At 49.9% G+C, this 16,502-nt stretch overlaps 1 protein-coding gene across 7 annotated transcripts in view; it reads right to left on the bottom strand.

Moving 5' to 3' along the window:
• Positions 1–2,076: 2,076 nt before the first annotated feature.
• IRAG1 (inositol 1,4,5-triphosphate receptor associated 1) overlaps positions 2,077–16,502 on the bottom strand; it is a 132,919-nt gene continuing 118,493 nt past the window's right edge. For all 7 annotated transcript variants that reach the window (XM_075546076.1, XM_075546073.1, XM_075546074.1 and 4 more), the window contains 3 exons: positions 11,692–11,811; positions 10,388–10,522; positions 2,077–6,038 (listed from right to left, as the gene is read on the bottom strand). In XM_075546076.1, the coding sequence (XP_075402191.1) occupies positions 5,795–6,038; positions 10,388–10,522; positions 11,692–11,811 (499 nt within the window). In that variant the 3' untranslated portion in view covers positions 2,077–5,794. The remainder of the gene's footprint in view (positions 6,039–10,387; positions 10,523–11,691; positions 11,812–16,502) is intronic.

Raw genomic sequence — 16,502 nt, 5'->3', positions numbered from 1 at the left:
TGTGGCAACCCCTTCAGACTCAGGGACGCACCTCTGTGACTGGGAGTAACAGAAGCAGATACTCAGTCACCAGACAGAGACTTCTGGAAGTATGGGAGGACCCCCTGTGCTCCACTTCATAACAGAGGCATCCGGAGTTCCCTGCTTTCAAGCTTCTGGCTTGCTAAGGTCACTGGGGGAAATGAGTGACATCCCCTGACCAGGCTGTACTTTATGGATGGCACTCTGGAAAATTTAGCTAATGCTGACTCAGAAAACACACAAATGAGGAAGGCAGAGAGCACAGTGTGCGCTGTTAAAGGGTTTTCCAAGTCTCTGTTTACACCATGTAGGATCCACTTTCTATGGAGTCCCTTATTTCTATATTCCTAGTGGAAGCATGCTACTTTTCATTGTCTCATAGGCATTCAAAAACTGGATAGTTAATAGAGAAGACCCCCCGAAAAAAGTAATGTTCTTGAATGATGTTGTTGGTGAAGAATATTGAATATACCATGCATGGGTTGCCAGAAGAAAGACCACATGTGTTTTGGAAGAAATACATCCAGACTCCTCCTTAAAAGTGAGGCTGCAGAGATTTGGTTTTCTGTACGTTCGACCTGCTATCAATCAGGAAGGACCAGTCCCTGGGGAAGGACCTCGTGATTGGGAGAGGGCCAGCAATCTTTTGGATTCATAATCGATGCTCATGGTAGCAGCAGTCAAGAGATTACATCTGCTGCAGGAGACCTCTTTAAAGTGTTGAAAATTCAGCAAGGATGTTACTGAGGAACTCAGGTGCGCCTGACCCGAGCCGTGGCATTTTCCATCGCCGCATATGCATATGAAAGTTGGACACTGAGTAAGGAAGACTGAAGAAGAATGGATGCATCTGGATTGTGGAGCTGGGAGAGAATACTGAAAGTATCCTGGACTGCCACAAGGGCAAACACATCTGTCTGGAGTACTCCTGCAGTCCAGGACGGCAAGACTTGGTCTCCCATACTTTGGACGTGCTATCGGGAGAGACCCATGCCTGGAGGAGGGCGTCCGTCGTGCTGGGTCCGGTGGAGGGGCAGCGAACGAGGGGGAAAGCCCTGGATGACGTGGATTGACAGTACTGCAGCAATGGCCTCAGACACGGGCGCTCTGGTGAGGATGGCGCAGGACCAGGCCGTGTGTCCTTCTGGGGCTCGTGGGAGTGCTGCAATGGGGACTGACTGGGCAGCCGCACAGCGATAGCTCTGTGTTTCAAAGGGGCTGAGCAGGGCTTGGGCTTTCTTTCTCAGCTGCCCAGCATTGTGCTCTGTGGGGATGGAATGCTGAGGTCTATGAAAGTCACAAGTGAGGGCAGAACCATCAGCCCTTCCCGGTCCACTTTCCAGTCTCATTTGATACCTCTTGTAGACCGCAGAAGGGCTATGCTACGACAGGAGATTTGTTATTAAAAGCAACCAGGTACAGCTGGAAGGCCCAGGAGATCCCAGATGGACTGCAGTCTTTCTCAGATTTAAATTTTTATTTCAAACTTTTTATTGCAAATTAGGTGGGGGTTTACATTTCAGATCCTCACTTTTGCATTCAACAGCTTAAATTACTTATCAAACCCCCCCAATAGCTTGTAGTGCCCATCCATCCCCTCTGTCCCTCTCTGCCTTGATTTCTCTTTTCATTCTTGTCCAGTAACCACCTTCCCTCTGCCGGTTAACACCTGCCCCTACAGTATAATCAAAAGTTTGCTTCTTATGCTGTGAAAATCTCTGTATTTGTTTTTCCTTTATACCGGTGGCAGTTTGGGGACCTCATTGTTCCCACTGCTGCAGCCTCCAATATGCTCCCCAATAAAATGGTTTGAGTTTCCCCACCCCTCAAAACAAACAGAAAAACCCAGACATATACTAAAATCATATTTACAAAACAAGATTAGTGGAGCAACGAGTCTGTTTTACAAGAGTTCTTGACTTGACTCGCAAAAACAGGCACTCTGCTTACTATCACTCTGCATACTTATGACCTGGTGGATAAAAATAATGTAGACTTCACTTTTTTCAGTGGATGTCAGGTCAGTCTTTATTGTATTAAGAGGATATGTGTGTGTGTGTGTGTGTGTGTGTTTCCCGCTACTTGATTGCTATTCTATTAAAGCACCCCACTTTTGGTTTAAATGTCAAGTTAAAAAAAAAAAAAGAATCCGTTGCCACGGATTCAATTCGGACTGATAGTGACCTTGTATAGGGTTTCCAAGACTGTAAATCTGTACAGGAACAGACAGCCTATCATCTTTCCTCCTCAGGATGGCCGGTGGATTTGAACTGCCAACCTTGCAGTTAACAGTCCAATACTTACTCTGTGGCACCACCAAAACTCTTTAACACTAGACTGCTAAAATAAAATTCTGAATCTTGACATTGTAATATGCCAAAATATCTTGCTTACGTCACAGTTCAATGTCGTGTGTACCTATGCCAAGACCCAGCTTCTGTTTAATAGGTCTGCCATTTTCTCTGGCCTCGGAGTCTTCAAGTGGGTCCTCTAATTTTTGCATACAATGAGAATAAAGAAAGTATGAAGTACTACTGGGCGAGAGAGAGGAGAGTGAGTTTTAGGGAAGCAAACCCACTTGGTTTGAGCTGGAGGTAAGAGTGGCTTAGTTCCGTAAAATCAGGAGGCATTTTGCCGCAGTCAGAAATTTGGAAATGTGCTTTATTTTCAAACTCAAGTATGTGACATTCTACGGTTCAACATTAGCACACCTGTGAGAGGCTTAACAGCACTGGGAACTGAGTCAGGAATAACACAAATCCAACATCTCCCTTTCCCTAATTCTGCCAGGCTAGACATGGGGGGCGATACCTATGGGCTTGTGGCCGGCAGGAGGTGAGCTCGATGGCACAGGCGTAGGGCCCCAGACTTCTAGGGCAGAGCAGCCACGCCTCCAGACTGCAGAGGCATTTGAAGGGACCATTTTAGTGCAGACCCATGTCGCGGTGGGAAACCTCAGGCCGGGCCCTCCATTTCAGAGCTGCACTGGCAGCAGCTCAGAGGTGTCAGATGGATCTGCATTTTTCGGGAACTTCCTAACAAGCACCCTTTCTGCAGTGACCCCCTAATGGGTGTGGCAACTCGCACTCACACACACTTCCAGGCCGGGGCGCAGCGGGAGACCAGGAGTTTGCTGCACCTCCCTTGGGTCCTCATCTCTAGACAGTCGTGGGCCAGCTCCGCCAGATCCTTCTTCGTGGGACGATGAGGTAGGACATTGGCCCCCCAAGGGTCCTGCTACATGGCCACTCACTCTGGATCTCCACCAACACATTCTGCCCTTGCTCCAGAGGACTTCACATATGTAAAACTTCTGTGGCCTCAGTCCCACTGGACAGAGTAAATTATCTGTCCCGGCCCCCAAAGTCCCCCTGCCCTGCTAGGCACATCCTCGGGTAAACCCTGCTTGGGCTTCTCTCTTGGTGGGTTTCTAGCCACTGCAAAAGATGGTCCTCTTACCCCAACCTGTTGTTTTAAGGTGGGCCTGCTCTTGGTGAGTCTTGCAGAAGGTAGGGACTGCATCCAGTCCAGTCCCCAACCTTGGAAATGGTGTTGCCAGTCTGGTCTTCCTCGTGCCTCTCACAGAGGACATGGAGAAACAGTACAAGACGCTGAGCTTCATAAAGCTATTGCTTCTCTTGTTGAGATGGCGGGGTGGGGGGGGGCAGGCTCAGGATGCATGCACAAGGTTAGCTGTCCTCGGTGTGCCCTCCACTGCCTTCAATGTCCTCTTGCTCTTTTGACTAACATTGCATGTGACCCTCCCAAGCATCACCCCCATGCTGGATTGACCCAGAGATGGCTAAGACATGGCTCCTTTCTGTGAAGGAAAGTTAGGGAAGACAGCACGCAGTTACTGTGATAGCTGTAGCAAGGGTCAGTAAGGAAAGCCTTTGCGCAGTGCTGAGAGGCCATCAGGGACGGCATGAGGATGCTTTTTGCGATTGGTCCTGATGATTGGGCAGGACATGGCCAGAAGAGGCTGGTGGGAGACAAGCCGGTGGAGAGGAGGAACAGAGTGGTGGGAACGCAGTAGGTGAGGAACCAGAACAAGTTTGGAGACAGGGCCATTTGGGGAAGGGGTGCGGCTCATAAGGCTATAAAACGTGAGGCCGTGAGCATGTTCAGAGCAGTTTGGAGACCAGGTGAAGAAAGGGAATCTTACTCTTTAGGCGTGGGCTGGGGAGCGTGTCCCTGAAGGATGAGAAGCAGGATGGCATTGAGGTTTCTGCTCTTGAAAGGACACCGAAGGCTCCGAGGCAGTGAGCCAAAAGCATGCAAGGCTAGATCAGGAGGGGTCCAGCTAGGAGACCATTAGAAGAGGCCCCTGGAGGAGCCTTCTTGGCCATGAGTCCCCGCCAAGTGCCCTTGCCAACGGGCTTACCTGTGTGGTGCCTACATTTCCTAGCCTGCAAATGGGAAGAGCATGACTCACCTTACATTCCTGGGGTTGTGTTCTTTCTTGCTCTGGAGGAGTAAATTAAGTCATACCTACAGAACTCTGGGAACAATGCTTGGTTCTCGTTCGTTTCCCTGCAACTTTCTGAAGCCCTCTTGCCTGTGAGCATTAACGAAAAGCAAGGCAAAATAGTCACAAAGCTCACTCAAAATGGATGATGTCTGCACTGTGATAACAATTGTACGAGGCCCCAATAAAATAAAAATTCACTATGACCCAAAAAATCTGATGTGAGCTGAACAAAGGCAGTGGTTGTAAAGGGGGAAAGAGAAGACAGATTGGAGATGGGATATTCTCCCTTGATTTGGTGCTAAACAGTTGAGCATTCTCTGAAACACATACTTGAGCTGGAAACCCTGTTTGAAGTGAAGCACTGACGTGAAAACGCACACTTGCGTGTGGGCACACAGAGTAAGACTGATGCTGAAAACACACCACTTCTCCCCCTGCCACTGAGAGGAGGGCTAACTGTTCTCCAAGGGAGAGAACAAATAAGGACCTGATATTTGCATCTGAAACAGACCAGCGAGTGCATCTTTGAGCTATGAATGAAGTTTCAGTGTCTTTCAAACATTGTAAATCCATGTGGAGCGCTCATTAAATACAGGTGCCTGGTGACAGCCCCATACCAAGTGACAACCTGTGGGTTGGCTTGACAGGCCTTTTGTTGTCCAAGGCATGTTTGGAGGGTGGTTAGCTTTGTGCACATGCATACTGCGTATGTACATGGATGGATATATATTAATTCACATCTTCCCACTTAATTTTAAACACTGAGCTAAATCCAGCTTATATTTTTTTTCTGAGAAAACAACCCTACTTATTTAAAAACAAACTCCAATTCCAAAAGGGAGAAAGGGAGGCTGAAGGATAGTCGGTAAGAACGAGATGGGAAATGGAAGGCAGCCCCCACAGCAACTCCAAATTCCAGGTGTGATCTTTAGGGTCGATGCTGGCCTGCTAAGCACAGGTCTTCCTGATAACCCATTGTCGAGAAAAGAGTAGGAGGGAGTTTTTCGTGAAGGTGTTTCTGTTCTTCCCAGCCATCTGAGCTGAGGGCCAGAGGCCTTCCCTTTGACGGAGCTCCTTGGTGAAGGTGACAGCTTCGTGTACTGGACGCTTCCCCAGGGCAGCTTCGGGGCTCCTCCAAGAACATCGGTGACTGTGTGTGACTATCTCCTGCAGAGGAAATGCTCCCTCTTCATTCCCCATGGGACTGACGTGTCGCATGCCCCCTGGGCCTGACCCTCTGTTAGGGGACAGGCTGGTTCACTGGGGGCATTGGAGCAGGGCACTGGGCAGGCCTCAAACTTCCTACTGCTCTGTGGGCTGCTCGTGCTGGAGTCCTGAGCTCCACCAGGCGTCCCTCTGGGCTGCTGAGCAAGTGGCTTTTCCCAGGGGGCCATCCGCTTGCTCCACGCAGGAAGTGTAGGAATGATAGAGGCCCAGCACGACAGTCAACACCAGCATGGCAGCAGCCACCATCCAAATTACTTGCCAGTGCTGGCACAGTTTGGGATACATGACTTGTAAGAAATGAAACAATTCTTCAAGTTTGCTGTCAAGTGAAAACAAGAAAGGTGAAGAGTTAAGTATACGGGGCACGTGGATGGCGAGACCCAGTCTACCCTGGGGATGCTTCTGTCCAGAGTTCTCAAAGACTAGCTTGGCAGACAGTATTCGAAATATCCCAGGCTTCTGGAATAAGCATCTCTAAAGGCATGAGCTGGAAATCTAGAATTTGAAAAATCCTCCCAGGTGTTTCTGAGGCTGCCAGGCCATAGTCTTGATGTTGGGAACTACTGATATAGAAGCTTCTTTGATTGTTTAATCATTCATTCATTCATCCGTTCACACACATTCTCAACTCCCTATGGGATGATCACTGATCTCTGTATGAGATGATCAGCGATCTCGGCACTCTCTCAAGCTCTGCACCCCCTCTAGGACACTGGGTTGGCTGACCCATGTTCTTGGGTGTCCAGCCAGGCCAGCACCTTTACTTTCTTTGCTTGTGAATTGATGCTCAGCTCCAAGGTCCAATCAGATCCTGCCCTCAGCATTGTGGTTGCTTGTTTTCACAAATAACACTTACCATCTTCATTTGTTTGCCAACTACTTGCTTCCCCTGGGAAGTAATTTTGCAAATGTCCTGTTTTGTTTTGTTTTTAATTGAAACATGAACTGAATGCATAACTCAGGCTCTCAGTCTCACATTCAGAGCGACGGCGGTGTTTGGAAAGGCTGGGTTATACTCTTAGAGAAAGCGTGATGCGCAGGGATAGATGGCGAGCAGCTTGACTCATTTCAAGACAGCCACGTCGGTGGTAACCTCTAGGAGCTACGGGTGGTGTGCTCTCAACCGATCAGTCTTCACTCCCTTTCTCTGGCCTCCTCCCCTGCCCCAGCTTCCTGGTACTCGCCTCCCTTTCTCCTCCCTCCTGTGCCTCTCTCTTCCTCTGCCTTTCCTCTTCCCTTCCCCTTTTCTCTTACTCCTTCCCAACCGCCTTTCAGGTTTCTCTCTCTCTCTCTCTGTGGTTCAATGGAAAGGACATTTGGCCAGATAGCCCAGTCTGAGGGATTCATCCTTTTAGAGCTTTCTGGGAAAGCCCTAGAAACCTTCATGAAGCTAGACTTTACCCCTGTTTTTAAGCCCAGAACTTTCAACAAAAAAAAAGAAAAACTACAAGGGGGGAAAGCAGCAGAAGGGCCTTTTGAAGACCCCGAGGCTCATACCGCTAGGGCAGTGAGTGCCACGTGCCGAGAAGTAGAGAGCAGTCGCTCAGTGTTAGGAAATACACGCATTACGACGGATCCCAAAGACTTCACAAATTACTTCGACGGCCAGGGGCTAGATGCCCAGCAGTGCCTGCCTCGGCTGTGAGGACCGCGGGAAATGGGTTGGCTTCTTTCAGCGTGGGCACCCTCTGGGAATCCCTTCAGGAACAATCCAGCAAAACAGTGAGCAAACACCACTGGTTATTTTCCCACCTGTCGGGAAGGAGAGGTTTGGAAAGGAAACTCCTTTTCTTTCACCTTGATTTAGAGTCTTTAATTTTTAATTAAAGATAACTGGATGCTATAATGAAATCTTCTGGGAGAGGGAGGGGTGGAAAGGGTTGTACTTTCATAAGCAAAACTAAATTCTAGGACTTGGGACTGCCAAGGAGAGGTCAGAAATGGGGTTTGTGCCCGTAGCCGATCATCCATGGTTTGTCTATAAAAGAATTAGATGAGAAATACGATTCCTTTGGAAACAGATCTTGGGTTGCAATGAGTCCCATTCACTCTCCCAGAAGATGGTGTAGGGTAGCTTCCCTCTCAACGGGACCAAGCAAGTGGGGCCTCAGAGAGACTGCTTGAAGAGGTGCCTCTGCTGCAGTTTGTGGGACACCAGCACCCGGTGTGTGGCTCATTCGTGAGGAACCTAAAGGCAAAAGCCATGCCTGAGTGCTGTATGTCACCAGACCAGGAGGCCGTGATCGGCCCTGGTGGCACTATGGGTTAGCTACTGGGCAGCCTGGACCCACCAGCCGCTCCGCAGGAGACAGATGCTGCCACGGTTGACTCACATGAAGATTTACCATGTCAGGAACCCAATACGGGGTTGCTGTGAATTGGAATTGGCTCAGTAGCAGTGGGTTGGGGTCTAGTCAAGTTGAAGGTAAATTGGCATTGCCATCCTCGGAGAGGTATCCAGAACCTGCAGAGAACTCAGCAGGACAGCCAAATGTACCAGACCTCAAGCTGCCCAAGCACCGAGAGGAATTTTAAGTGGCAAGCTTGGAACAGAGGCATTCAACCTCATACATTGATCTCCAGCCACGATGAAAATGTGTGTCTATGTGGGGAGTGGGAGGAGTAGGGCTCGCTGAAGGATCCAGAAACCGCTGCACTAGAGAATGCCTGCTTTAGACTGCTGACACGTCCAGGAACCCACTGACAGTAATATCAGTCAAGCCAGGCCTTCCTTATCCCCTGATCTGCATTCCTCTTCTCTGCATTAGCCTGGAGAGGTCAGATACTGCAAGAGCAGGCAGGCATGGAGGGACAAGCAGCCAACCCTGTGCTCTGTTCTACTGCTGGCTTCCTTCCGGGAGGGGACCAGAGCGTGGGGAGAGAAGCTTGTGCTTTATAAAATGTTTGTGCTTTTGATTCTTTCCAGAGGCTGCCCACTTTAGTGACTGAAATGAAAGCTATTTGGGGAGCTTAAAATGTTTCCCGAGTCTTTGGAAAAGGGAACGGTCCTGTTTAACTACCGTCTGAACCGTAGAGGAGATTTGAGAGATAAGACAGCTTTCTGGAGCACTTCATCGGCGGCACTTGCTCACATGTGCACGAACATGTCAGGAGCCCTTGCTCTCTGTCGTAAGATTTGTCTTTGGTTCCTCCAGAGTTCATTTTAACTGGTCTTCCAGAGAATAATATTTATAATAGATTTGTGCAGAGGAGGAGAGAGACAAACAAAAGGCCTTCAGTTTGGGGTGCTGAATCCCTTAAATAGGGGTAACTTATTGGGATTAGCCCAATGTTTTGTTTTAAAATGCCCAACTAGGACATGGGCTTCTGATAGTTCCAGACCTTGTGTATTAACAAGGCGCCGACATCTCGTGAGGGCATCGTGTTTGAGTGGAGATGTTTACAGGCAGCTGGGTGCTTGGGGACGCAGGAGTGGATGAAAACCGCCTGGCATGGGCGATGATCGCTCCTGGGGCCAGTAGGGCTGGGGTCACAAATGAGGAAGGCCCTCTAGCAGTGAGTGGGGCTTGTGTATGACAGCAGTTATCACAGCCTGGTGAAGCCACGCCCCTGTGCGGAAGTGTGAGAACTCTGCTGAGGGTTGGGCTCATGTCTGGGTCCCATCATCCCAGGTACAGTCATGTTCCCTGAGGAAAACAGCAGATCCCCACGGGAGCAAGGTTGGGAGAATGAGGACCCTCGGGGGTCCTGGCTAGGAGGACCCTGGCAGGTGATGGTGCTAAGGGTGTCCCCTGCCACCCACCAATGACCAGGAGCTGAGCAGGGAAGCCCCTTGGCAAACCCTCCCCTTTTCTGAGGGTCTCGCGAGATGGCAACGAGCCACCAATTGTCTGAGACCCGACTCACGAGATGAGCATTGGCATGCTGTGCCAACCAGACTGTTTATATCCCACGTCCTGGCTCTGTTTATCTCTCTCTTGTTCTTTCTCGATGTTTGGATGTGTTAGGACTTGAGCCTGGTGTAGCCGTGTTTGGGGAGTCACAGGAAGGGTTTGGGTCCACATTGAGCTTGACTGCATTAAATGGAGGAGGAGGGCAGCGTGGTGGGCTAAAAAGTAAGAGCAGGAGACACCGCCCCACCCATGTTGGAGGTGAGAGCCAGGAGGGCAGGACGCAGCCAATCAGAATAGCCATTGTGTTTAAACGCAGTGGTCTGGCCACGGGGAGAGGTGGCTGTATCTTGGCACGGTTTTATTTGCAACAGCGAAGGATTTGCCCTGCTCTCCTGCTCTGCTCATTCCTGGAACCAGAGGGCTGATCTATGCAGGCAAAGGCCTCTCATCATGGTGGACCTTCGGCCACCTGGGCTCTATTGGTGGCTGGCTCCTCTGTGCTTGGAAGCATATTTATCTATCCCCCTTCTAATCTTTACTATGGATTTTTGCTGTGCACATGGGATTTCCAGTTTGCCAGCAGTGAAGTACAGAACCGCAGGCCAGCAGTACAGTCCCTGGTGTGGCTAATCTCTGGTACCCTCTTCCTCCACACAAAAGGTCCTCTTGGTCTCTGTTGGCTTCTCCCTTGGGCCCCAGACCCAGACCCTGGACTGGGGCTTCAAGGACTTTTGTGCAGGTAAATGCATTGTGACTGACTTCAGTAGTGGCAGCCCTGGCCTGCCGACAAAGGCTCCAGACCCACGCTTCCCACCTGCTTTTTGGGTCCTTGGTCTCCCCATCAGTTTCTTCCACCTCTTCAGCATCCTCAGGATTCTCACTCTTCTGTTCCTCCTCTTCTTCCTTCAGCTCTTGGAGTTCCTTCGTCTTCTTTAGGCCTTCCTGGAATCTGGGAGACAAAAGGGAACATGGGCGTTGGGAAAGGGCAGGTCCCCAGCATCCTTTCCTGAGTTCCTACGGGAGGGCGCTGGATCATCCCCCATGATGGCGCACTTCCTGTGGTTCCACACAACAGGAAAAAGCTGGGAAACACCACTGACTCCCAAGTGGCTCATGTCAATACAATTTCTCCTCACTCCTCAGCCATCCTTCCTGTTTACGGGAAAGGGTGACAGTGACAAAAGGGACAGGAAAAAATGTGGGTGCAGGATCTCCTGACTGGGTTCTTATCCAAGAAAGCATTCAGCGGGGATAAGATTCTGTTTGCCGCCAGTGTGACCTTGGAGCTTCGGTTTCGCATCTACTGAATGGAGGAACTGTGTTGGAAGATGCTGAGGACATGCCTGGCACCTGGCAGAGCCTAGAGAGGGTGACAGCTGGTCACAGACTTGTCGGAAAGTTGCAAAAATGTGCCAGAACATAAGCTGGCCCAGAAAGGGTGACACCCATCTCGTAGGCTTATTGGAAAGGTTTTGCAGAAGTGCCAGCCGCACAGCTTGGTCTTGGGAGGGTGCTCAGTACATGTCTGCGTAGTCAGTGGAGGGGGCCAAGCCATTCTGAGCACAGAGAGCACGTGAGTCTTTTGGAGAGAAACTCTCTGATTTCCCACTCCCAGGATTAATCTTACTCTGAGCGGCCTCTGCAGGCCACACGGTTGGGAGGTGAAGAACAGCAGTTCGGCAGGGACAGGGGCATCCCTTGGGGTGCGGTGACCGTCACACAGAAGTCTGAGGAGCCCATGCTTCCTCGTGAGCCACAGGGAAGGGAAGGAAGAGGGAAACTCAGAGGCTTTGCTCACTCAGAGGCAATTCTCTACCTTCAGGCCTGACCCCGGCTCAGTGCGGAAACCCTAATCACCACCTGTAGGAACCCACCCAGGGCCCTTCATCTCCAGACCATTCTCTAATGGCTTTGTGCCCAATAGTGGGTAGTCTAATTATTGTCTGCACACGCCCTGCCACTCTGCTTCCTCCTGCCCTTCCTGTGGAACAGCCTCGCTCTTTCCCTTGCTGGGGTCACTGGTTGCTTCCTTAAAGTCTCCAAGAAACAAACAGAATCTCGTGGGAAGGTGTCTTCCGTGGCCTGCCAGGTGACGACGGGTGACCAAGGCTGACTCACCCCTTGTTGTAAGCTTCTTCCTCTATCCTGGCCTTTGTCTCCTGGCTCATCTCCTCCGGGCAGCTAGGAGTCGGGATGGGAGCGGTGGTGTCAAAATCCGGGTCGCCATTTGTCTTTCCACTGGGGAGAAGAGGAAAGCGCAGGACTTTGTCTTAGGGAAAGGTTGAGCCTCTGAGAACAAGCCATCTCTTTGGCAGGGTTCCTGATCAGGCGCGAGGAAACTCATCCCTTCAGTGTTTCCATATCTCTCGCGATCCTTCTCCCCTGCGAGAAGATGTTATCAAGGCCCATGAGCACTGCCTGGGTCTCCAAGCGCCGACAGTTCACCACTGCGGTTCCTTTTCTAATGCTGCCCAGCCCGCTGCTCTGCCCGGTCCCAGCGATGCCAGGAGGCCATGGACAAGCTCCACGACGAGAAAGATGGAGCTAAATCAAAATACTCGGTGTTATTCCCTGCCGGCTGTACATCTCCTGCTTGTTTAATGACTCCCGTACAGCATTTCATGATTCCATTCAGCAGCGACTAAATCACAGGCACAATGTCATGTTCAAGCGATACATGAAAAGATAACCTACATGCTCCCTGCCAATATGGACCTCAGCTGGGAGACAGCCACACAGACGGAAAGACACACACCTTGTTCCAAAGGGCACTGTCTTATGAAAGGGAGAAACGGCACTCCATGATAGAACGTAACTGGGGAACACGTGCTTGGATGGAGTGGTGAGGCCAGGCATCCCTGAGGGGAAGCTGGAGCACTGGTCTGAAGATGGGCAGGCGGCCAGCTGTGCGGCAGCAGGGGGAAGATGTCCCGGGGAGAGGGCCTGGGGTGTGTGCAGCCCTGAGACACGAGAGACACCGGGATGTGTGAGGAACGGAAAATGGACAGGATGTAATGAACTTTCGGACAAGATAACGTGGTGATGCCTATGGGAGATGCTCACACAGAGATCTCGAATTCGGCAGCTGGATATACCAAAGTGAGTCAGAAAAGAGCTCTTGGCTGGAGGCCGTCATCTGGCGCTATCAGAATGTAGGTGATATTGTAAGTCAGGGTGTTGGCTAAGGTCACCCTGGGAAAGAGTATAAAGAAGAGCATCGAGGACCGATCTGTGGGGATCTTGGCCCTTAGATCAGACGTAGATGAAGGAGTCTACAGAGGAGACTGAGAAGTAGCAACTAGAGAAGTAGGCGGGAGACCAGGTGTGTGTGGCGACCTGGGGGCCACAATGATGCTGTGCCAAGAAGGGAAGAATCAACGGTGTCATCTACTTCTAAGAGCCTGGACCAGGTGAGGGGGAAAGTTACTGCTTGATTTGGGAATGGAGAGTTTAAGAGGAGCTTTAAGGAAACAGTGAGAGCCAAGGACCGATAGGAATGGATTTAGTGAAGAATGGGAAGGACGGGAGGGAAAGGCCTGGGCACCGTGACTTAACTGAGGACAGAGAAGGTTGGGAGAAATAAAGAAATGCTGAGAAAGCAGGGCCAAGAGCTGAAAGCACCTTTGAATGTGATTGATGGGGTGCAGTGGAGGGGGTGGGAGAAAGTGAATGCCCATGGGAATGAAGCCCTCGGAAAGAGGGACAGGAACGTTCTAACAAAGAGAAGGATGAAGGGTTGAGGACTTAGCAAAGTAAGATGAGAGGGCACCCATCTGATAGCTGGAGTATCCTCAATAAAGTGAGAGGTAAGGCCATCTGCCAAGGGAGAGATGTAGAGTGGCCTAGGAAAGGTCTGAGGATGAAGGAGGAGGAGGAGCAGCCAGAGAGCCGTGCGGGAGGGTGGGAAGGCACTCAGACTCAGTCACAGGCAGATTGTTGGACGGAGACTGCTGTCATGGTGGGGTTGCAGGTTTGAACTCAGTGTCTTGATGGCCTGCCTTCCCTGCCAGTTCCCCAGCCCCTAGGGCCCAGGGCCCAGCGGGAGTCAGACTGCCATGGGACAGCCCTGAAGCCAGGCGCAGCCACGGCCAGAGCGGTGAGCCAGGACCCTGAGCGATCACAGCTGACACCCCTCGCAGGCAGGCAGGGTTTACAAGTGAGACATCACTCTTCTTCACTCTTGGCATTAGTTCCCCAACTCGTGTTTTCCTTCAGACCTTGTGAATTTACATTTCATCAGGCTGAAAGCCAAAGCCCATTGTGAAGAAGAAAGATAACGCTCTACAACATCAGCTATTCATAACACATTTCTCCTTTTGCAAATTGCATGATCTACTCCCTTCCATGTGACCTTTGCTTAATGTGTAGTTTCCTATTTGTCCAAACGATTGGAGCAGGAACAGAAAAACAAAGCTCCAGCCAAGGGCTGGGAAAGTAATTCTTTTTTGTGGAATGTATTTATATCTAAGAAATGAAGTATTGATACTATACCTTACTTTTATCTACAGTTGCCAGATCTAGGGGTTACTCAGTGTCAGGCATGTGTAAAGGCAGGCCGTCTTGAGGAAAGAAGCCGCCTGCAGCAGATCCTGGGCTTCAGATCTCCACTTGCAGCTCCCTGAGACGCTGACTCTGCAGCGGGGGAACAGGGGGAGGGATGGGTACCTGAGGGTGGTGCAGTACGAAGGAGGACAGCCTGATCCACTTGCGGGGATATTGTGCTCAACAGACCGTATCGGACAACACCAACACAAGGACCATTGTTGTTGTTCCTAGTCGTGTAGTAAAGTTCATTGCTGATAAATTATGAGCTGGGTATATCTTCAGGGGAGAACTTGACATATATTATGGCACCATTTCAGAGTCCATGGGAACCTCCAGGTGGACTCATTTTAAGAATGACAAAGCTCACATAAAAGTTGCTCTGTGGAAGAAAGATGTAGCTTGCTTCTGTCAAGATGGATGTATTACACACCCCCTCCCCCTTGAGGGGGGCAAATAACACAGTGGTGAGTACAGGGATACATTGGATGGTGTCAGATATTAATATATATGTATATCTATAATTTATTAAGGTTCTCCAAGATGGTAATGTAGGGGAGAGAGGGAATAAAGAGGAGCTTATATCAAAGGGCTCAAGTGGAAAGAAAATGTTTTGAAAATGATGATGGTGGTGAAGCAAGCTGATGGTGTCCAGCTATCAAATGATATAGCATCTGGGGTTTTAAAGACTTGAAGGTAAACAAGCTGCCATCTAGCTCAGAAACAACAAAGCCCACATGGAAGAAGCACAACAGCCTGTGCGATCACGAGGCATAGAAGGGATCAGGCATCAAAGAACAAAAAATCAAATCATTGTGAATGAGGGGGAGTGAAGATTGGAGACCCAAAGACCCCTCTGTAGGCACTGAACATCCCCTTACAGAAAGGTCTCAGGGAGGAGATGAGCCAGTCAGGGTGCAGGGTAGCAACGATGAATCATACAACTTTCCCCTAGTCCTTAAATGCTTCCTCACCATCCCACTATCATGATCCCAATTCTACCCTACAAATCTGGATAGACCAGAGGATGTACACTGGTACAGATAGAAACTGGAATCACAGGGAATCCAGGACAGATGATCCCTTCAGGACCAGTGCTGAGAGTGGCAATACCAGGAGGGTGGAGGGAAGGTGGGGTGGAAAGGGGGAACCGATAACAAAAATCTACATATAACCTCCTCCCTGGGGGATGGACAACAGAAAAGTGGGTGAAGGGAGATGTCAGACAGTGTAAGATATGACAAAAGAATAATAATTTATAAATTATCAAGGGTTCATGAGGATGGGGTAAGCGGGGAGGGTGGGAAAAAATGAGTAGATGCCAGGGGCTTAGATGGAGAGCAAATGTTTTGAGAATGATGAGGGCAGTGAATGTACAGATGTGCTTTACACAATTGATGTATATATGGATTGTGATAAAAGTTGTATGAGCCCCTAATAAAATGATTTTTTTTAAATCCAAATGTATAGATGTGCTTGGCACAATGGATATATGGATCGTGATGAGTTGCATGAGCCCCAATAAAATGATTTTTTTTAAGATAAAGAAAATGATGATGGTAGCACCTGTACAAGTTGGCTTGATATAATCGATTTGTGGATTCTTATATCTGTAAGAGCCACCAACAAAATGATTAATTAATAAATAAAAGATTGAAACCCTCGAAGGACGGAAATCCTGAGGAGCACTTCCACTCTGCGGTGTGATTCGGAATGAACTCGTAGTTTGGGGTTTAAATAACTGCTCTGTCTGCCTCGAAGTTCTCCTTTCCTCTTTCAAACCTTCAAGAGGCAGGAAAATTAAACACCTCCTCCCCTGGGGCATCTTCGCTGATGTCCCCTCCCCTTGCAGGCTCTCTGCTTAAAGTGCTCTTTCTTTCCTTCCTTCTGCACCCGCCCTGCGCCTCTGTCAGAGCATGCCTCTGAGCCCAGCCATTTAAGGTCTTATAGACATGCCCATCTATCCACCTGATCATCACCACAAGGATGGAACTGTTTTTGCCGCTCAGGCTGGTGCTTGGCACACTGCGATTCATCCCGTCTTGTCAAATGTGCAGGACTTCTCTGTGAAGGGTTACTTCCCGGGAGAGAGCCAGGGTTTGGGTGGGGCAGGAGGTATTTCTTTCCAGGGTTGTCATCCGGGAGCTTAGCACAGCCTGTGCACACCTGCGAGTCTTCTAGGCCAAACCCTCTCAACTGCCTGGCATCGGCCCCAGGCTGAAATCCTCCAGCCTTGCTTTCTGGGACAAGGCATTCACACGGAGCTCACTGGTCTCTACTGTCCACCAGGTGACGGCTGTTGGCCCGGTGCTCAGCTCACCCAGGATGGGAGGCGCTGTTTCATAGACATGCGTGGTTTGACAGGCAAGTATACGAGATGCACTTTC

The sequence above is a fragment of the Tenrec ecaudatus genome, chromosome 4, assembly GCF_050624435.1.
Source record: "Tenrec ecaudatus isolate mTenEca1 chromosome 4, mTenEca1.hap1, whole genome shotgun sequence".
In the NCBI taxonomy this organism is placed as follows: Eukaryota; Metazoa; Chordata; class Mammalia; order Afrosoricida; family Tenrecidae; genus Tenrec; species Tenrec ecaudatus.
This window is presented reverse-complemented; position numbering and strand designations above follow the sequence as displayed.